The 22,628-nt window shown below is 47.8% G+C and overlaps 2 protein-coding genes and 1 long non-coding RNA gene across 5 annotated transcripts in view; 2 read left to right on the forward strand and 1 right to left on the reverse strand.

Moving 5' to 3' along the window:
- The window catches only part of LOC135374565 (SH2 domain-containing protein 3C-like), a 286,980-nt gene that overhangs the window by 167,178 nt on the left and 97,174 nt on the right, over positions 1-22,628 (reverse strand). For 2 of the 3 annotated variants that reach the window (XM_064607502.1, XM_064607503.1), the window contains exon 2: positions 19,809-19,930. In XM_064607502.1, the coding sequence (XP_064463572.1) occupies positions 19,809-19,930 (122 nt within the window). Of the gene's footprint in view, positions 1-19,808; positions 19,931-22,628 lie in introns of those variants that run through there. The other variant, XM_064607507.1, reaches the window with a different exon arrangement.
- LOC135374561 (uncharacterized) lies at positions 1,848-3,148 on the forward strand. The gene is made up of 2 exons (XM_064607501.1): positions 1,848-2,871; positions 3,113-3,148. Exons 1-2 carry the CDS (start codon positions 2,047-2,049, stop codon positions 3,146-3,148), a joined length of 861 nt encoding a protein of 286 aa, XP_064463571.1. The 5' UTR covers positions 1,848-2,046.
- Positions 3,406-5,430, forward strand: LOC135374568 (uncharacterized). Its single transcript, XR_010416965.1, has 3 exons — positions 3,406-3,570; positions 3,739-3,877; positions 4,519-5,430. It is a non-coding gene; the product is annotated as an uncharacterized LOC135374568 (long non-coding RNA).

Below are 22,628 nucleotides of genomic sequence, written 5' to 3' on the forward strand. Positions count from 1 at the left end.
CACAAGTTAATGCCAAACGCAAATAAATAGCAACAGCGTCTCAGTCAGTTTGCCACGATTCCGGAGCTAGCAGACGATTCTGGCGGGGGGGGGGGGGGGGGGGGCGGACGCTTCCAGCAGTCAATGAAGTGCTCGGCCGCCTGACGTCACCACACGCCAGACTCGGCTTGGGGGAGACTGTCGCCGCGGAGCGCATTCTTGCAAACTAATTTTCTTAGGAAATTCGCGCTTTTCGAAGGAAATATTTTGCGTGACAGTTTTTTAAGGTAGTATGTTCATATCAAGCGGTCAAAAATATACGTTCCAAATGATTTCCATGCTGCTTCAACACGACGAGAGTGAGGCTCTTTTGGCGTCTCTTAAGATATATATATATATATATACGACGCGAAGCAGATGATTATGCTTGCGATAAACCTTTCATTCCGGTGGCAGTAGGATATATTCAGAAAGGTATCGTATGTGTGCGAAGTGAGTCCAAGGCATGTTGATGGGCGCGCATTGCTCTGTTGGCACTGAAGCTTACAGTCAATGATGTTGGGATCACAATTTTGTGAGTGTCATTAGCAACTTACCTATTTAGTGAAAGGTCGTATCCTTATGAACACATGTCAACTGGTTTGGTTTAAAAATGATGAGAGCTACAGCGTGTAGCGAATGATGTTCACATTTACCCGTTCCACTCTATTGTATCCTTGCAAAATATGTGGGTGCAACGAAATAAAAGCAGAAATAAGTGAACTCCCTTCTGTATCATAATTGCTGCGCAAAAGCACGGCACCGTTTTCTCTTGGATGTATAGCGAACATGCATTCCTTTCTTTTTTTGTTACGATTATTATGGCATACTAATGAATACATGCAATCTCGTTTGGTTTAAAAATGGCTTGGGGGTCCTGTGTGTATAGCGAATGCAGATGTATTCTTTGCTCATTTGCTGTAGTATTGTTTCAAAATATTTTGGTGCAAGTGAATAAAGCAAGAGGCAATGAATTCTAATTCTAGGTTATTCTTCTCTTTTTATTACTGCATCGAGCTCGACGTCTTTCTGTACGCAATGGCAATGTTCATTTATGAGCTGCTTTGTTTGTTTTTAGCTGATGTCGTCTGCGTGGAAGTTCCTATTACATCCTGCGCGAAGACGCGCTGTCCTTTGTACCACTGGCGCATATGTGTGTTTCGTATTTTGTCGTTCGATAATAATTGACCTGAGGAATAATGTGCATTTTTGTGGTTGGTAAGACACTTTTGGGAGTTTGTATAGGCGACGTTCGTTGTGTGTATGAAAAATATGTGTGGGGGTGTGTATTTGTGAAGCTAGGAAGTCACTTGAAAAGTAAGTAAGTAATTTCCGCATTATGTACGCCTTTTCGTGTGAAAGAAAAGTACTGTAGCCCGAAATGTTGATTAAAAATAAAGTTTATCGCGTTTTCTGAAAAGAGGTGGGTGCACGGTGCCCTGCAAGCAAGGTGAAGTGCTTGTTGTGGACGCGCTATTTTACTAGGATTCGAATCGATTAGTCTCTAATCTCATAACCAAGTCTGCATCGGATGAGTCTTTCCTAAAATGCGCCTTCTGTGACGCACATGTGCGCCTGTGGGGAATTCAGATGACGCACCATTACGGCGCCACTTACACTGTGCGGTGGCGCATATCAGACTATTCGAACGCACCCACGGCGTCAGTACCACACCGCTACGCCCGAAATCGCCACGTGTGTCGATGTCAATCAAGCGACCACAGCGCCGTCCAACAAGCGCCTGTAGTGTTGTTATTTAGAACATTTTGGATTAACGTGATGGAAGACGACGATGAGGAAGGGATAGCGTGAGCGCGTGCAGGGGAACATTTTGGTCATTCTTCGTTTGAGCAATAAACTGGTCGGAAAGTCTCTGGTTTCGTCCGGTGTTCTGACTCTAATGGTCTTCAGGAGACTCCAGGACACTACAAATTCTGGCGACGAAGGTTCAGACTACTGAAGCAAGCAACGCATTCAGGAAGCCCACGAGACGAAAGAAGCACAGAGAAGCCTAATAGAACGCCAGCCATGGAGACGTTCTTGCCGACCTTCCCGCCCTTCAACCCACATAGCGACGTTTCATCACTCTCACCGAGATGGCTGAAGTGGATTGCCCGCTTCGAAAACTTTCTGCTAGCCGCAAACATCACAGATCCAGCCCGAAAGCGAGCGATGTTACTGCATTACGCAGGTGAAGAAGTCTACGATGTGTTCCAGACGCTGCCCAACACCGGAACAGACTTTGATACCGCTGTCACGCGGTTAAAGGAACACTTTGCCCCCAAGAAAAATGCTGTCTTTGAACGTCACATCTTCCGCCAAGCACGGCAAGATGCTGGAGAAACGCTTGGACAGTTCCAGGTTAGGCTCCGCCGGCTCGCAGCAACATGCGAGTTCACGGACATAGAGAAAGAACTCGTTTCCCAGATCATTGAGGGCACCACGTCTCATAAGCTACGCAGGGCAGCACTGCGAGAAACCGATATCACTCTAGAGAAACTCCTCGCGCTTGGAAGCAGCATAGAAACTGCAGAGTTGCAGGCATCCAGCATCGAATCTCCATCTCAAACGTCTACAGTCCAGAAAGTTGACGCCAAGAAGCACGAGCGTCGTAGAACGCGCCGCAAGAAAACTGGCTCTGAACAGAGACAAACAGCTAAATGTTCGGGGTGCGGAGGAAGCTGGCCGCACAAGAACGGCAAGACACGTTGCCCAGCCTGGGAAGCAGTTTGCCACAACTGTGGGAGAAGAAACCATTTCGCAAAGTGGTGCAGAAGCGCCCGAGAGCCCAAGGAGAAGATACGCTCTTTAAAGCTCAGCTACGCCGATTTTCGAGTGTTACAGAATGGAATGGTACTCACACGATGTGTTCATAAGGGAACACTGATTATGTATGCAAAACAGTTATCCCAAACTCCTCGCGGTTTTCCGAAAAAGTGAATTTTTAGTTTCACTGACATCCCGTCTTGTGGCCCGCAAACCCTGTGTCGACGACACATTCGTGGTCTGCCCGCGCTCCGGCTTGGCATGACTTTTGGCTTGGTTTCTTCCGCCAAGCCGGCCAGTTTCTCCTGCCGAGCCGTCTGCTGCGCAGATTCACATTGGGGAAGTGATAAACAGTTCGCATTAGGGAGCCGGTATATTTCTGGACTTCACTAAACCCACGAGGAACGTGAGTTTTGCTTCCTTCGACTGCAAAGCATTTGCTAGGCCAGTACAGACTTCCTGGTGTGATTCGTGTTTTGTGCTGCGTGCCGAGAATGCGTGAGCGTTTTGCTCCCGTCTGCAAGAACACTTCAGCATGCAGTTCCAATGTTTCAAACCACATTTTTCCGAAAGGTGAAAGAGAAATCTATTGACTGCAACAATCGGTTACAACTTCGACTGGGTGCCACCTTCGAAAGCAGTGATCTGTTCATCTGGCTCATACGAATGTTACGGAAGCAATGCGCAACTTGTTTCACAAGAAGCCGAAGATGTCTCGTCCGGGATGCCGTGCCAACCTTATCTGCAGCAGGAGATTGCAGGGGCAGGACTAGGCAGCAGATAAAGGTAAGACGCTTAATGTTAGAAAAGTCAGTCATGCGGTGCAAATTGCATCACGTAGAAGAGAAAAATACGCTATCTGTCAGTTACTGCTTCATCCTTTGAGATTACGCCCCAGCGGATGTATTCTCAGTACAGATTTGGAATTGCCTTATTTGTTAAATGATTTCGCAGGCATTCTGGCACCACCGAAAAGCTTGCACTCCACGTCTCAACTATCCTCGTCTGGGTTTGAATCTGAAGGCTGTCACCAGTGCCAACCAGACGCCCCTTCAAAGTTCATCTGTTTTTGTTGACGGAACAGTGACACCTGGTACTGAGACATTTCATTTTCTGATTAATCAAGTGCATTCCACCACTTGTGCTCGACTTCTTGTGTTCGTATACCCTTGCTGTTGCTCGCTAGCTTAGGGCAACCATGCCTGAGGTGCCAGCGCTTTCAGAGTACATTTAAGCAGTATCATCGTATCACATGCACGGCAGCACATCTTGTGTATTTTGAGTAAGGTATAAATTCAATGTTCGCTCAGCTGTTGTATTTTGGTCACAAATAAGGTGTTCTTCCAGAGCGCTCAAGGGCAGTTCAAGCAGTTTCATGTGTGCAACAGCACATACTTTTTCTCAGTTTTGACTAAGGTAAATCGAAATCTTCCAGTTGATGTCTTTCGGTCATAAATCATGTTTTTCGAGACATTCAAACAGCATCATGTGTGCAACAGTACATACTTTTTCTCAGGTGCAGCAGAAGCTTGTGTTGCATTCAAGTGGTATCATGTATACAAAAACTAGTTTTATGCCTTTCTGTAGCTGCTGTACTAATATTGTGAGTACAGAGACATTCCTGCATAGCATATCGGAGCATCTTGTGTGCTATTGTTGGTATGATCTGCAACAGTATGTTGATAATGTTAATTATTCAATGACTTTAGCTAACATTTACATTCTTACTTCCAGGTAAACCTGTCACGCAGATGCCCTACCCCTTGGTATGCATAGTTCAAGATTGTACCGAAACAATCCACCTGGAGCATTATTCTTCAATTGGCAGTGGCATTACTATCACAACACACCACATACTTCATGTGTATGGTGCGTGTACAATGCATCAAACCTATTCTCATGTACAGACCAGCTGGTACGCAACTACAACATGAAACAACTGACACAGAGACCGTAAAGTCATGCCTTTTCCTCCACACCTCGGGTTTCATGTTATTATCCTCACATGCAGCTCAATTCGCCTGTGCTGTGCAGCATGAGCAAAAGCATATATTGTTTGTGGTCACATGACACGGAACATAAATACAGTGAAACCTTCCTATGTTGGACACCCGCAGTGCAGCCGAAGCGTCTCCTACGTATAGAGGTGTCCGAGTTACAGAATATGACGGCAACAAAAAATGGAAGAGATCACAGCTGTGAGAAATGTCCCCCTTCTTCAATTTAAGGTCCTTAGTGGTACCTGGTGGTGGTGCCTGGTAGTGGTACCTCTACCCACTCTTCACTGATAATTATTACTGATTTTACTATATTCAATTCCGTTCAGATTCTACTCAATGGCATTACATCCGGAGCTTTTCGAGCAGCAAGGACTTGTCTCTGAAGCGTCAGCCTACTTCTCATAGCTTTGGTGCAGTGCTCGTTCAAACGCTCTAGACAAACTGAAGACAAGTGCTCACGTAAAGAATTACAATGTAGACTGACAGCACTTGTTTTTGGACTTGAAAAACTAAAGCAACAAAATGCTGAGACCAGAATAGGGGAAAAAAGGGGCAAAAGTCAAGGCCACTGGCTCATTTTGGGTCTTTTTGGTGCAAAGATGGGCCGATATTGAGGTAATTTGGCCAGGGTTTTGTCCGACGTTGCAGGGAAAACCCTATCCTACTTCCAAGATAGGGAGGTGTCCGACATGGAGAATTTCGTCCCCATGTAGTTTGAATGGGAGCCTGCCCGTGCAATGAAATCATGTGGAGTTGTCCGAGGTAGGGAGGTGTCCGACTTTGGAGGTTTTACTGTACTACAGAGCATTCTACATCATGTAATCTAACAGTTGTTCACGTTTGGATATTTTAACCATGGAATTTACCCTGCATGCACCATACGATGTCCAAACACTAACAACTGCTAGAGAGCAGCATGTACTGTTTCCGTATAGCACTTCGTCCTGTGATCGGAAACAGTGGTGTCTTTTTCTGCTACAACCAGTAAACTACAGTAAAGATTTAGAAATACTGTGTCGTACCATAAAGCACTATGGGAAATGGCAGTTTGAAAAACTGGAGAAGACCCATTAGAATGGGGGACATGTTCTACGGTGAAATTTCTTACAGTGTGTGCTGTACCACGTAATGCACTGCAGGCCTACCACAGTATGGTAGCGCGCTGAATACTGATTTGCTCAAAAAAGGAATGTGTACGTTTCTTGTACTAACTCCCCATTATGCAAAGTAGTAGAAAAATGTTCTCAGCCAATGGGGAGGGAGAGGATATCATTCTGGAGTCTCGTTGACCTACAATGTGTCGTGTGTGAATGTCATTTTGAAGAGTGTAGGTGGTACAAGACTGTGTTCCCACATTCTTGGCAGTGTTGACTAATAACCATAATAAAGTAGAGGGTACATTTGTTGCTTCATATATTTGTGTCATGGCAAAGCATGTAGAGATACATCTTCCTCAACATGCAGGTGACAAAACTGCCTTTTACGCCTAAACTATGACAAATAGTTGTGTGTTCAGCACCACTAATCATGTGCCGGCCTCCATGACATGTCTGTGACATTCCAAAGTGATTAACATGTCCCATATATGTGTGCAATGCTGAAGATGACTGTGTACCTTCCATGGATTCTTGATTCAAGAAAAGTACTGTGTGATTTGCTAACAGCGCCTGGCTGTACCTTCACAATTCTACACAAAAATATGTAAAGTTTGCCGAAGGAAACATCATGAAGGTCCATAGCGAAAAACCCTGAGACAAGGGATAGGAAGGGACATACACAATGTCTCAACATAGTGTGTTTATGTCCCTTCTTGTATCTCCTCTTCAGGTCTCGCCATTATGGACACTATCACCAGCTCGCTTGCTGTTGAACCGTTCTTTCAACGATAAGGGTCACTTTCATGGACTGGATGGCAGCCAACATGCTGTCAATAAAAAGAATAATGGAAGGAGCTCAATATGATCCTTAGGCTGTGTGTGGTCATTGCTTTCTGACAAATGGTGACTTAGAATTTCAGGACAGTGCTTGCAGTGGTAGTATTCTTGTGTTCTCACCCTTGACGCCCATTGTGTGTCATCGGTCACCCGTAATCTGCTAATATGCACATAGCTCAAACAAAGTATATTTGTATTTCTTTGAATAGAGTTGGTACAGCACATTGTTTTTTACATGTTCTTTGGAAAATATAAATAAGTTCTCTACTCTGCAAGTCTCCTGTCAGCTCTACAGAGCAGCTTCGAATTTCACTAGAAGCCACGTGTGAAGCCTAGACCAAACTAGTGGTGAAGGTCCATATAGGTCATAGATAGATACTATTATTATTATTAGATCATATGTCAGGCTTAGGTCCTGGTTGGCAGCAACGCATTTGAATCTTATTAAAAATTGGTGCAGGAGGCGACCAACATAACTAAATACACCAACTGCCTCTCACAAATTTTGTGGTGTTATACTTTTGAAACAACATTAATATGCCGCAGTGGTCTTTTCTCTTTTGTTCCTTTTAACCTAGAAATATTAGGTCTTCGGCATCACCAGCCTTAGTTGCTGAGCATGGAGTTATTTACGTTGAGCACTGCAGTTTCATATTTGTTTCTCTGGACAAGCAAGCCCGCTTCCCCATTCTGATAAGAGTCTTTCAGCTTTGACAGGGCATTTGTGGACAAGAAAAACATTTGGACTATTGTGTATTTTGCTATGAAGTGCACCGTACCAGGCAGAGGACACCATCCACCATTTCCACTAAGGTTATTAAATTTGTGATAAAGTACATGTACCTTTTGTCACTGACTAATTTGGTGGCAAAGTTACTTGAGTGGCAGTTGTGCAATTTTAAGCACATGTTTAAAAAAAATAGGATATGGGAAGTGCTGACTTGGTGAACATGTGGAGTACCCAATATAATAATTGGGGGTTTACGTCGCGAGACAACTGAGTGTGGAATACACAGCACAGTGTAATGTTCCTTATTCTGGCAATGTTAGCATGGTTCAAGAAGTGGGAAATGTTGCACTACCCTTAATAACATCTGATGGGCCCAGCAAACAGGGTACACATACCCTGATTTGAAGACACTATGCCTAACTCAAAAGCAATATGAGATCGACCCGTACGTATAAATACGTATAAGGGCTCTCGACCTACATGCCGCGATGCGCTCTACGAGATAAACAACACACTACAAAATACATCCAACAGTTTTTGTGCGGGGCAACTCTAATGAGCACTTTTATATAACCGACGAATGGTTCAACGAATGCAGTTCGAGTAGTCACGATACATTCCTACGTCGTTCATTGCAGTCGCGCTATGATGCTGCACAATATATGTATCTCGTGTAACAAGCCTGGCAATCGCACGATGTGCATGGGCAGAAATACGGCCTTCTTTCTTTGAAGACCAGTCCTCTGCAGGTGTGTGCTCAAACGATCACAAAGTCTCACGTTGTTGCTCAATCGCTCCCATTCCTGCACTTGTAGTAAAAGCAGCAAACGGGTTGACGTGAATGGCAGCTGAACGGTTGAACTGCGAAGTTCTCGAGCACAGAATCACAATTTCACGCTGAAAATGATGTTGAGGTGAGTTCGCGGTTGTTGTTTCCATCGTTCAATAGTTCTCGGGATTACCTCGGACGAAACGCTCATCGTAGCCGGCGGCCATAACTGGATTTCCTCGCAAACGGGAGAAGACGCCAGGGAAGTCAGAGAAAGCCTCAGCTTTCATCCAATCAGACGCACGATTCTCTATCTACGTAGATGGAGCAGGTTTATCCCATCTACGTCACAAAAATGGCTGCGCCCATGGCTTGTTTTGGTTTCTTTGATGAATTAATTTTCGTAATAGGAAGACAAAATTGAGAAACGAAGGTGTGTATCGGGGGCAGTTGGATGTGCTCGTTCTGAATATCACAACCGTTTCAACACATCGGGAAATCGGCGTAGCTGACCTTTAACTACGTCGTCTGCGACAACAGAAGCGCTACGGCCTGCAAGTTCTGACGAGTCCGTTTTTCATGTACACGGCACGGCAAGCAAGCTCCCCACAGTAACGATAACATTAAACGAGAAGCCCCTGGAGTTCTTCCTGGATACGGGCGCAGGGGTCAACGTGGTTGGTGAGCGAACCTGGAGAACGCACTTGAGAGTCCCCTTGGAAGCAACTACTACTCGACTAGTACCTTACGGAGTACAGCAAGAGATCCCAGTAATGGGGAAGTTCACGGCAATGTTCAGCGCTAAACTGAGCAGCACTCGAGCAGAAGTGTATGTCGTCCAAGGACCACAGCCGTCGCTGCTCAGTTACAAGACAGCCAGGGAACTCATGCTGATTGACATCGTGCATGCGGTGGCTGAGCACACGTCGGTGGACGCTCGGAAGGAGTTTCCAAAGCTATTCGGTGGCCTGGGTCGGCTGAAGCAGTTTCAAGTGAAGTTGGAGATTTCGAGCGATGTTAGCCCGGTAGCACGACAGCATCGGCGGATCCCTTTTCGGATGAGAAAGGCGTTAGAAGCGGAGTTGGCACGCCTTGAAGCATTAGACATCATCGAGCACGTCACGGGGCCGACACCTTGGGTATCGCCAATCGTGGTTGTGCCTAAGCCGCATACTGATATGGAGCAGTCAGGATGTGTATTGACATGAGAGAAGCGAACAAGGCGATCGCTCGTGTACGACATGTTATGCCCACGATCGAGGACATCATCAGCATCCTGAACGGAGCAGCGTTTTTTTCGAAGTTAGATCTAAACGAAGGCTACCACCAGCTGGAGCTGGATGAGTCTTCGCGAGCCATAACCACGTTTTCCACCCACTGTGGGTTACGAAGATACAAGAGATTGCTCTTCGGAGTTAACGCAGCAGCGGAGATCTTTCAAGACGCCATTCGACAGATCCTACCAGATGAAAACGGAATTATCAACGTTAGTGATGACATTCTGATTTCCGGACGCACGATGGAAGAGCATGACCGAAGACTGCGTCTGGTCCTGATGAGCCTTCAAGATGTAGGGCTAACCCTGAACGGGAAGAAATGCGTGATTGGTGCACGCACGTTGAAGTTTTACGGACATGTGTTCTCTGCTGACGGAATCAGTGTCGACCCTGAAAAGGTAGAAGCGGTAACGAAGATGGCGCCTCCTAAGGATGCAACAGAGGTCAGGAGCCTTCTAGGCATGGTGAACTATTGCAGCCGGTTCATCCCTCGCCTAGCAGAAATCGCCGAACCGCTCAGAGCCTTAACGCGTTCCGAAGTTGAATTCCGAAGGACTGAAGACCACCAGAAAGCCCTGGACAAGATTAAACTCCTGATGTCTCAGTCTCAGACTCTTGCGTACTTCGACGTCAACAAGGAAACCTGCATCATCACAGACGCAGGACCCGACGGAATAGCTGGAATCCTGATTCAAGAGGCCAAAGATGGGAAAAGACCCAGCATCTTGGCCTACTACAGCCGAGCGTTATCGCCCACGGAGAAGAAATACCCCCAGATTGATAAGGAGATGCTAGCCATCGTGTCTACCGTCGAGCGTTTTCGAGTATACCTGGCGGGAGGAAAGTTCCTGGTGAAGACAGACCACCTGCCGTTAGTGTCCATACTGCGAAATTCCAGCGCCAAGCTTTCCGCGCGGTTGGAGCGGCTGAGCCTCAGACTTCAGCACTATGTCTTTGACATACAGCACATACCAGGCAAAGAAAATCCGGCAGATTATTTGTCGAGGCACCCGATCGTGGCAAGCGGAGAGGATAGTCCGACGCAAGAAACGAGCGCCGTAGAAGAATACGTACGCTTCGTACTGAACTCAGCTACGCCAAAAGCTTTAACGGCGCAAGATATTGAAAACGTGTACAAAGGAGACCCACAGATGGACCTGCTTATCACGGCCCTGCGCACGACAGACCAATCGTCTCTGGATTCATTGTGGAGGCATGAACTGTTGAAGCCTTTTTACCAGATCAGGGAAGAGTTGACTGTGACGGAGAGCAATTTGGTGTTGAGAGGGACAAGGCTTGTGATCCCAGGAAAAGCACAGATGGATATCGTGCGCCTCGCACACAGAGGTCACCAGGGCATTGTGAAAACTAAGCAGCTCGTCAGAGAAAAGGTCTGGTTTCCGGGAATAGACAAGAAGGTGGAAAGCGCCGTCAGGAACTGCGAAGCTTGCCAAAGAACAGTCGAAGAGAAAATGACTTCGCCGTTGATGATGACGCCTCTCCCAGGAGGACCGTGGCAGTCACTTGCTGCAGATTTTGCGGGACCTTTGCCTGGCAACAAGTACTTATTGGTCGTCGTGGATGAGTATTCACGATTTCCAGTGGTCTCAACTCTGTCTTCGCTGACTGGAAAAACGGTCATCGCAAAGCTTACTGAAATCTTCGCGGTACATGGAATACCGTACGTCTTGAAGACCGATAATGGTCCCCCATTTTTCGGCAAGGAGTTCGCAGAGTTTGCCGCACACAACGGCATCCGTCATCACCGCACAACACCGTTATGGCCTCAAGCGAACGGTGAGGTGGAGAGGTTCATCAAGAACGTAAAGAAGACTGTGAAGGCAGCGGGTATTCAAGGACGCTCGTGGAAGGAAGAGCTTCACGAATACTTCTTGAACTACAGAGCCACGCCACACACGACGACTTGTATAACCCCGTCAGAACTTCTATTCGGGCGCAAGATCAGGACAAAATTACCGCAACTGCCTGAGACACGGCATTACGGAAAATTGGAAACCTCTGACCGACAAAAGAAGCAGGACATGAAGGTCTACGCCGACGAGAAAAGACACGCGAGACCTCATCAACTTCAGCGTGGAGACTGTGTTTTACTCAAGCGACCTTCAACCCTATCACATGAGGCACCGTATGAACAGCAGCCGTATACGGTCACAAGGGTCCAAGGAACTGCCGTCACAGCTACACGTGGTGACAGGACAGTCGTCAGGAACGCAAGTTATTTCAAGTGGATTCCCCACAATCAGTCCCGAATATCGGACGACTGGGACGTAGTCGATGATTGTGCGCGGCCACGAAGTGATGAAGCACCCAGTGTGGATCGGACGGAAGCCCGAGAGTCGCCGAGCGAGCAGACACCACCGGATGACGCGAGTAACGCTCCAAGAGCCGTCCCCGTCGTTAATGAGGCAACACAGCCGGCAACGAGGCGGTACCCTGAACGGTCTACACGTGCGAAGCCGCCGAAGAGATACGGAGATTTTGTTTTGAACTGAGTGATTGAACTGAGTGATCAATGTGGCACCGTACTGAACTAAGGTTTGTCTTTGTTTTGTTTACAATTGATGGGGAAAGCTTTATTGGAAACCGGGGGGAATGTAGTGTTGTTATTTAGAACATTTTGGATTAACGTGATGGAAGACGACGATGAGGAAGGGATAGCGTGAGCGCGTGCAGGGGAACATTTTGGTCATTCTTCGTTTGAGCAATAAACTGGTCGGAAAGTCTCTGGTTTCGTCCGGTGTTCTGACTCTAATGGTCTTCAGGAGACTCCAGGACACTACAGCGCCTATAAACCAATGATGTCGAAGTGGTGGCGTAGGTGGTCGGTGAGCAAACTCGTCCCAAGATTCATGAACGGTCGCGGCGTTTTACTGGACTCTGTACTCGTGCAATCAATCCTTCATTCGTTAGTCATAGAAAGCTCTTGCCACTGACCTCTAACAGCCGATGATTCTCTAAATGAGAGACAGCCGGGCCGGTTGGTACATGACAGCAGCGAAGACGACCAAAGTCACGCAGAGACAGACAGGGAATACCCAACTTTCAACTTTTAATCATAACCAACCTTTAAACGTATGATTATAGGTTGAAAATTCGACGTGTGGATTTTTGTGTTACTTTCGTCATTTTCGCTGATGCCTCTCTAAACCTACCCCTGCGTGGCTGATTTTTACCTGATTGGATATTTCTGGCACATTCCTACCAAAATTTCTGAGCGAACCCTGCATAACCGAATTATAATATTGGTGCTTTCAATTCCACCAAAAACGGACCGGTTCAGTCGCAGGCTAGATGATCTCCCGAGTGAAAGATTCTTCGAATTCAGGATACTTGAAACGGGGCATTTTTATTCGTCGCCATTTTCAGCATCTGTGAACAACGCTCCTGATGAAAATGGAACTGATTCACGTGCAACGCGACATACCGATATAGAAAACAAATCGCTCAAATTGGTGCGGCTTCGTTTTGTTCTTACGTGAACGAAAGTATCCGAAGATACGTCACTTAGTCAGCTGGACTCTCGCCCCTTCTCCCTATCGAAATTGCTTGGTCCCTGGCCCAGCCCAGCCCAGCAACGATCTCCGCTCAAAGCTCTTTCTCGACACCATCGGACTTGGATCGTTATTGTGAAGGGGCTCATTATTTTATTCCCCACCAGCAATGGGGTAGAGTATTGCCTCTGGCGATGAGCCTCCCCACTTTCCATCTCAAAATCAAGTTGTACATACCCATGTTGGGTGCAACAGACGTCTAATAATTCCTGGCACTATACGGCGCAAGACAACATAAGTGTGTTTTCCGCTATGATGAATCTGAAGAAGTCAAAGTTACGCTCGCAACTCGCAAACGAACACCCCAACGCAGTCCTTAAGATGGCAACTGCGCAATCACTTTCACACGATGTTGAAGCAGTAGGTGCCAACTTTTCTCAGCACACCGCAAATAAAAGGTGTAAAAGAAGTTAAGGGTTCCGGCCCGCATCTCATGGGCTCGCGGTGCAGGCATTCTGCCGCCATTGTTCTTTCCTCGTCATTAAATGCTAGGCACTCCACTCTTACGGACGTCTCCTACTTCTTATTTAATATTGGTGCCGAAACCCGGGATCTTCTCGGTCAATATACTGCGCAGAAGAGAGGAGCTACAGGGTGCTACAGCCTCGGTTGGCAGCTATGGAAGCAAGAAGCAACGGAAGTCCGCAAGGTCGGCGGTTTGTCGCACCATCTCCGACATCAAGACTATGTTGGCTGCGACGCCGCTCAACGTTGATCAGCTCAATTTTAAATACAGCTTCCTGGAAGGCAAAGCGAATACTCTGTTGGAACTCAACCGCAAGATCCAGGCTGTCATCCCTGAAGATTTACTGGAAGACGAATGTGACGACTGCGACAGGTATCTTGAGCCCATAACAGAAACTACCGTGCTTGTCAGAAGCGCTCTGGCCTCAATCGTGTTGCCATCGCCTGCTTTACCGTCGACCACAGCCAGTACTACTACACAGCCACAGTCATCGGGCGACACCGCCAACTCCTTGCACACCCCCAATGTATCGGGCGACGGAGCAAGTTTGCCGAAGCTAAGGATCGATAGTTTCAATGGTGATGTCTCCATGTGGCAAGGATTTTGGGACCAGTTTTGTGCGAGCATACACGACAACCCCCGACTTTCTGCTGTCACGAAGCTCAAGTACCTGGTGTCTCTTCTCACGGGACCGGCGGCTCGGTTCATCGCAGGTTTGGCGATCACCGACGCCAATTATTCAACAACAGTCGACATGCTAAAGAAGCGATTTGGTAGGGATGACCTTCTGATCAGCCAGCATCTAGACTCGCTTTTCGACATCGAAAGGTCTCAAGTCTATGGATGACGTGGCGGGGCTGCGAACTCTGCACGACGCGGTATCCATTTGCATTCGTAATCTTCAGAGTTTGGGAGTGCAAACGGCGCAGTACTCTGTCGCTATTCACCGGGCACTGTTGGCGCAAGATTCTCAGGCAGCTGGAGCTCGAGTATTATAAGTCAAAAGGGCAGGATGCTACTGGTGCTACTGCTGACGTGCTTACGACGCTCCTGGACTTCATCGAAACTGAAGTAAGCTGCCGTGAACGAGCACGCCGAGATACGGACTCTCTGAAGGATGACGCACCGGGAAGCTTTAGGAACAGCAGAGACAAACGCTTCCTACCGCCTTCTGCTTATTCCTTGACGGCTGCAGTAGCGGACCTTCCTTGCCCACTGTGCCAGTCCAAAACCCACTCGTTGGAAGGTTGCGCTCAGCGTGGATGAGGTTCGGAATATTTTGCGCCGTGAACGCCGTTGTTTCCTTTGTGGGAAACGGTCACACCTGTCTAGGAATTGTCGAGTTTGCTGGAAGCTGAGGTGCCAGCGATGTAACAAACGTCACATAACACAGTTGTGTCCGCAAACATCAACGTCCGAGCCGCGACTTCCCAGCCAGCAGCCTCTTACAGCCGCACCCGCGGCTGCAGATGACTTCATCACTTCTGTGTCATCTTCATCGGACAATTTGGCGTTCACGTCTTACTGCGGCTCCGAGGTTCTGCTACAGACAGACAGCGGCTGGCTCGAGGGCTCAAACGGCCTCAAGCAATTCGTCCGCCTTTTGCTGGATGTAGGAAGCCAGCGAAGCTTCGTTCGGCGCGACGTTTCACTGGCCGTCGGATGTCACTCGGTAGGCTTCGAGGATTTAACCATCCACACCTTGGGCAACAAAACCGCCTGCCGCACAAAATACAACAGCGTTCAGTGCACACTGCACAGCCAATCTTCTGCTTATAGTGTGGTAATCAACGCCATCGAGTACGAGCACATCTGTTCCGATGGGCTTCCATCCGTGCCCTCCGGCATATCCAGTCAACTCAAGAGAATGGGGCTCCAGTTAGCAGATCAGCCTTCGGCCCCTTCGAGCGTCCTCTCCGTTCTAATTGGATCCGATCACTACTGGAAGGTCGTCACCGGAAACACCGTACTATTGTCAAAAGACCTGGTAGCAGTAGAAACTTTGTTCGGGTGGACGGTGCAGGGTGCTTTTCGCTTCAGACCCGCGAATGAGGTAGAAGTGACGAGGATTGGCGTACAAACAGAGGAACCGGACCGACAGATTGATCTGCAGTTGCAAGCCTTTTGGGAGCTAGAACACCTCGGCATTACTGATCAGCAGCAATCCAACGATACAGATGGCACTGTCATTCAAGAATTTCGTGCGGCTGCCAAGCTTTCCGGCGGTCGATATGTTCTGCGGTTCCCAAGGGATCCGGGCAAAGGCTCCTTACTGGGTGACAACAAGGCCCTAGCCGTACAGAGACTCCAAAGGATAACGAAGAAATTGCTCTCCGACCAAGCAGTTACGGATGAGTACGACTCAACGATACGACAGTACCTGACGAACGATCATGCCGAGCGTGTGGCTGACCCCGCAGTTGTTTGAGGACTATTGTACTACATGCCTTACCATGCAGTCATTCGTAGGGACCGAGAGACAACGAAGGTTCGGATAGTGTTCGATGCCTCATCGAAGGCTCCCGGTTGTGTCTCGCTCAACGAAACGCTTCATGTAGGGCCAAACTTGAACCCTGACGTCCTGGAACTCCCGCTACAATTTCGAGCCTTTCGAATTGCTGTAACAGCGGACTTTGAAAAGGCTTTTCTGCAGATCCTATTGGAAGAGGCTGACAGAGATTCGTTACGCCTCCTTTGGTACTCGACGACTCCAAAGAACGGCGAACCTTTACCGTCAGTTGAGACTTGGAGGATGACGCGTGTTCCTTTCGGTGCCAAGTCTATCCCATTTCTACTAGCAGCCACCATACGTCATCACTTACTGTCCGCAGAGACAACGTGTACTCCAACTGTTTCTCTACTTGCGTCGCACTTTTACGTCGACGACCTAGTTGTCGGGTTGGACACTGTTGAAGAGGCGCTAACGCTATACCATCAGGCACGACAGATCCTTCGAGCGGCCGGTATGAAGCTGGTAAGGTGGACCAGCAACTGTGCAGCGTTACGCAGTACCTCGAAGCGGATGGGACAACGTCCGCCTCGGATACATCGCTGAAGAAGGTGTTAGGGCTCGTCTGGGACGTCGACACTGACGTGTTGCGTTATTCCCTGAAGTCCATCTCAGAGTTTCTTGAAAGGAGGACCGACACTAAACGTTGCGTACTGCAGACGGCATCGCGTGTGTACGATCCACTGGGCTACATAGCGCCGTTTGTGATTACGATCAATATTTTACTGCAGCGCATCTGGCTTTCCAAAATACAATGGGATGATCGTCTCCCCGAAGATCTGATGGGAACGTGGCTGTCTTGGTGCCATGAAGTTCCGCTATTCTCTCGAATTTCGATACCTCGGACGCAATCGGACTCTACATCAATTGCCGCAGCATCCAAAACGCTGCACGTGTTTTGCGATGCTAGCCCCAAAGCGTATGGCGCTGTTGTTTATCTAGTGACCGAACGAGACAAGGGACACTCTGAGGCGAGCCTTCTGCTAGCTAAGAGGAAAGTTGCTCCTGTGAAGCATGTTTCTCTACCCAGACTAGAGCTCATGGGTGCTGTCATTGCCACACGACTGCTCAGGTGCGTCAGAGCCACGCTATCCATGCCCGAGGTAGAAGCAGTCTTGTGGACTGACTCTGAAGTCCCACTACATTGGATTCACGGGTCATCACAGGAATGGAAACTATTTGTTAAGAACCGAGTAGTCGACATACAGGAGATCAGATTCACGGCAGTGGAGACACTGTCCTGGTTGCGACAATCCCGCGGACCTGCTTACCAGAGGCATATCTTGTCTTCGTTTGCTGGATGATGTCTGCTGGTGGCACGGCCCATCGTGGCTTTCTAATCGAGCCAACTGGCCTCCTCCGTGGTACCAATCTGACATGATCGTCGACGAAGTTCGGATGGAAGCGAAGCCGGCTACGGTCTGCCGTGCGCTCTCACGACCCACAGTCCCCTTCTCGATATTACGGACTTCGGTTCGCTGCATCGGCTGCTTCGAGTGGCAGCATGGACGAAGCGATTTCTGCACAACTGCAGCCACACGGATAAAAGGGAAGGGGCGCTGAGTGCTGAAGAATTGGCCGCGGCCGAGACCTACTGGATACATATTGCCCAGCGCTAGCGTTTCGGTGCGAAGCCAACCAATCACAAGTCACTAAAGAGCACTTGGATTTTCTATGACGACAACATGATTGGTCTGAAAGGACGCCTGCAGTACGGCGAGTTTTCCGAACCTTTAAAGTATCCGATCGTCATTCCCGCAGACCATCACTTCACTGCCTTGCTGGTGTCGTCTACCCACGTCAGACTTCTTCACGCTGGCGTTCAGGAAACCTTGGCGGAGTTACGTGAGCGTTATTGGGTAATACGTGGCCGCCAGGTTGGGAGGAAGGTCCTCCACCGCTGTCTTGTTTGCCGACGAGAGAGGGCACGAGCCTGCTCGGAACCGAATGCACCACTTCCTAGGGATCGGGTGCTCCTTCGCCAACGTTCGAGACAGTGGGCGCCGACTATGCCGGCCCTCTCCATTTCCGATCACCCGAGGGAGATGAAGCCGGCAGGTGTTACCTGTTGATATTCACCTGTGCCATCACAAGAGCCGTTCACCTTGAACTCACGAAGTCAATGACGGCGCACGACTTTCTACAAGCCTTCCAGAAATTTATATCTCGCCGAGGACTTCCACGGACGGTGTACTCCGACAATTTTCGGACGTTCAAGCGAGCGCAACGGGATCTAACCCTGGCAGCGCTTTCTCAGCATCCAGCGTTGACCGTATTGCTTTCTTCCCACCGGGTCACCTGGAAGTTCATTGCGGAAAGGGTAGCAGGGTGGGGGGAATTTAGGGAGCGCCTCATCCGCAGCATCAAGACATGCATGCGCAAAATACTAGGAAGAAGCACGCTCGACTACGACGCCCTAGGAACAGTCATCGTGCAGCTTGAGGCAGTCCTTAACTCCCGGCCCCTGACATACGCATCGGAAGATCCAGATGACATTGCCGTCATCACACCCGCTCACTTTCTGGTAGGCAAGAAGCTCACCGCTCTTTCATCAATTCCGTCACAAGGGCTATCCACTGGGAACGAGCCGACCTCCGAGCAACTGAGACGGCGCTGGAGGTACACGGAGAGGATGAAAGACCTACTACGTAACAGGTGGATCAAGGAGTACATTTTGTACTTGAGATCCGCCCATATTTAGAAACCTCTCGCCTCTGACACTGTGAAGATAGGGGACATTGTCCTTGTCTCTAACGAAAAGTCCCGCGTGCTATGGCCGCTTGCCCGAGTCCAAGACGTGAGGGTCAGCGGAGACGGATGTATCCGCTCATGCAGACTGAAGCTGCCTGACAGTCACACCATAAATCGACCAATCCAGGTGCTCCACAAATTAGAAGCAGGCTAGTTTGACCGCAAGCCACGTTGACCACGTTGCACCGTCATCGGTTCTTCACTTTCTTGTTGGGGAAGTGTAAAAGAAATTAAGGGTTCTGGCCCGCATCTTATGGGCTCGCGGTGCAGGCATTCTGCCGCCATTGTTCTTTCCTCGTCATTAAACGCTAGGCACTCCACCCTTACGGACGTCTCCTCCTTCTTATTTAATAAAAGGGATTGCTGACTTTGTGACTCAGCAACGCAAATATGCGCCTTTTATGTCATCTTCAGATCTGTGTTGCGTCATCTATATCCTGAACAGGTTACACCAAACCTGTGATATGCGGCCCGAGTATAGTTCCTCCATTGCTCAAGGTGGCCCACGAACACGAATGAGTTCCTCACAGCTGTTATAGCAGCTGTTATCTTTCACCCTATCTCCCGGATGATGCTGTGCCGCAAAGCACGCAATTTCCTTAAGACTGCCCCCTCCCCCCATGACAGACCCTTAAATCCGCCCCTCTGTTATAGTCGGACATTTTGACGTATAAGCCTCCTTCCAGAGAAGAAATGCAGTGTTTGTCTTTTTAGTTTTGATTGTGTCGGGCGAAGCATACTGGTCAATGAACAGCATAATTTAGAATCACACCTAAGAGGCACTGCTTCTGTAACGGTTACCTGAAAACAGTGCTAATCTAAGCTCAACAGCATTAAAAATGGCACGTAGCCTCCTTGGTTGGACAAAAACACCTTTCTGGTATTTTCTTCGTTTTTTTCTCTTTTTCTTTTGTATACTCGGCTACGAGAGACCACACATCCACAGACACTCAACCCGGGAACAACAAGAACTGTACCACTGATAACGGTTTCGGTTTATAAAAGGAAATACTCACTTGAACACCCTGATATTTGCTAAACAAATGGGAATACTGTGCAAGGTCTAAATTTTGCAGCCAGACGTCAACGTCAAGATGTGGCTTGCCTCCAGAGTCTGTCGTCATCATCGTGTCAGGGCCTACAGGAAAGATTATTGTCTTTTACTTCATAGGAAAACACTCCAAATTCACAAAGGTGCAGCAATAATATAGTCGGAAATGCGTCCTACAGATGTACGTGATATATTACAACCTGATAGAATATCGCAACCAGATACCAGACAACCCCTGGTCTCGAGCAACAATCCTAATTCCATTTCGTCACATTACAGCAATAGGTTAGGGTATTGCACCACTCGACGAAACTCCCCGCTCTCTGCATTGAAATAATATAGTCGGAAATGCGTCCTAGAGATGTACGTGATATATTACAACCTGATAGAATATCGCAACCAGATACCAGACAACCCCTGGTCTCGAGCAACAATCCTAATTCCATTTCGTCACATTACAGCAATAGGTTAGGGTATTGCACCACTCGACGAAACTCCCCGCTCTCTGCATTGAAATAATATAGTCGGAAATGCGTCCTAGAGATGTACGTGATATATTACAACCTGATAGAATATCGCAACCAGATACCAGACAACCCCTGGTCTCGAGCAACAATCCTAATTCCATTTCGTCACATTACAGCAATAGGTTAGGGTATTGCACCACTCGACGAAACTCCCCGCTCTCTGCATTGAAATAATATAGTCGGAAATGCGTCCTACAGATGTACGTGATATATTACAACCTGATAGAATATCGCAACCAGATACCAGACAACCCCTGGTCTCGAGCAACAATCCTAATTCCATTTCGTCACATTACAGCAATAGGTTAGGGTATTGCACCACTCGACGAAACTCCCCGCTCTCTGCATTGAAATAATATAGTCGGAAATGCGTCCTACAGATGTACGTGATATATTACAACCTGATAGAATATCGCAACCAGATACCAGACAACCCCTGGTCTCGAGCAACAATCCTAATTCCATTTCGTCACATTACAGCAATAGGTTAGGGTATTGCACCACTCGACGAAACTCCCCGCTCTCTGCATTGAAATAATATAGTCGGAAATGCGTCCTAGAGATGTACGTGATATATTACAACCTGATAGAATATCGCAACCAGATACCAGACAACCCCTGGTCTCGAGCAACAATCCTAATTCCATTTCGTCACATTACAGCAATAGGTTAGGGTATTGCACCACTCGACGAAACTCCCCGCTCTCTGCATTGAAATAATATAGTCGGAAATGCGTCCTACAGATGTACGTGATATATTACAACCTGATAGAATATCGCAACCAGATACCAGACAACCCCTGGTCTCGAGCAACAATCCTAATTCCATTTCGTCACATTACAGCAATAGGTTAGGGTATTGCACCACTCGACGAAACTCCCCGCTCTCTGCATTGAAATAATATAGTCGGAAATGCGTCCTACAGATGTACGTGATATATTACAACCTGATAGAATATCGCAACCAGATACCAGACAACCCCTGGTCTCGAGCAACAATCCTAATTCCATTTCGTCACATTACAGCAATAGGTTAGGGTATTGCACCACTCGACGAAACTCCCCGCTCTCTGCATTGAAATAATATAGTCGGAAATGCGTCCTAGAGATGTACGTGATATATTACAACCTGATAGAATATCGCAACCAGATACCAGACAACCCCTGGTCTCGAGCAACAATCCTAATTCCATTTCGTCACATTACAGCAATAGGTTAGGGTATTGCACCACTCGACGAAACTCCCCGCTCTCTGCATTGAAATAATATAGTCGGAAATGCGTCCTAGAGATGTACGTGATATATTACAACCTGATAGAATATCGCAACCAGATACCAGACAACCCCTGGTCTCGAGCAACAATCCTAATTCCATTTCGTCACATTACAGCAATAGGTTAGGGTATTGCACCACTCGACGAAACTCCCCGCTCTCTGCATTGAAATAATATAGTCGGAAATGCGTCCTACAGATGTACGTGATATATTACAACCTGATAGAATATCGCAACCAGATACCAGACAACCCCTGGTCTCGAGCAACAATCCTAATTCCATTTCGTCACATTACAGCAATAGGTTAGGGTATTGCACCACTCGACGAAACTCCCCGCTCTCTGCATTGAAATAATATAGTCGGAAATGCGTCCTACAGATGTACGTGATATATTACAACCTGATAGAATATCGCAACCAGATACCAGACAACCCCTGGTCTCGAGCAACAATCCTAATTCCATTCGTCACATTACAGCAATAGGTTAGGGTATTGCACCACTCGACGAAACTCCCCGCTCTCTGCATTGAAATAATATAGTCGGAAATGCGTCCTAGAGATGTACGTGATATATTACAACCTGATAGAATATCGCAACCAGATACCAGACAACCCCTGGTCTCGAGCAACAATCCTAATTCCATTTCGTCACATTACAGCAATAGGTTAGGGTATTGCACCACTCGACGAAACTCCCCGCTCTCTGCATTGAAATAATATAGTCGGAAATGCGTCCTAGAGATGTACGTGATATATTACAACCTGATAGAATATCGCAACCAGATACCAGACAACCCCTGGTCTCGAGCAACAATCCTAATTCCATTTCGTCACATTACAGCAATAGGTTAGGGTATTGCACCACTCGACGAAACTCCCCGCTCTCTGCATTGAAATAATATAGTCGGAAATGCGTCCTACAGATGTACGTGATATATTACAACCTGATAGAATATCGCAACCAGATACCAGACAACCCCTG

Source organism: Ornithodoros turicata, unplaced genomic scaffold, assembly GCF_037126465.1.
Source record: "Ornithodoros turicata isolate Travis unplaced genomic scaffold, ASM3712646v1 Chromosome78, whole genome shotgun sequence".
Lineage (NCBI taxonomy): Eukaryota > Metazoa > Arthropoda > Arachnida > Ixodida > Argasidae > Ornithodoros > Ornithodoros turicata.

Bases quoted from the DNA above. Each gene is read 5' to 3' on its own strand.
- LOC135374561 (XM_064607501.1), top strand. From the start codon at position 2,047: ATGGAGACGTTCTTGCCGACCTTCCCGCCCTTCAACCCACATAGCGAC. The intron at 2,872-3,112 runs GTACTCACACGA...TCTGCTGCGCAG, and splicing joins GAGTGTTACAGAATGGAATG to ATTCACATTGGGGAAGTGAT.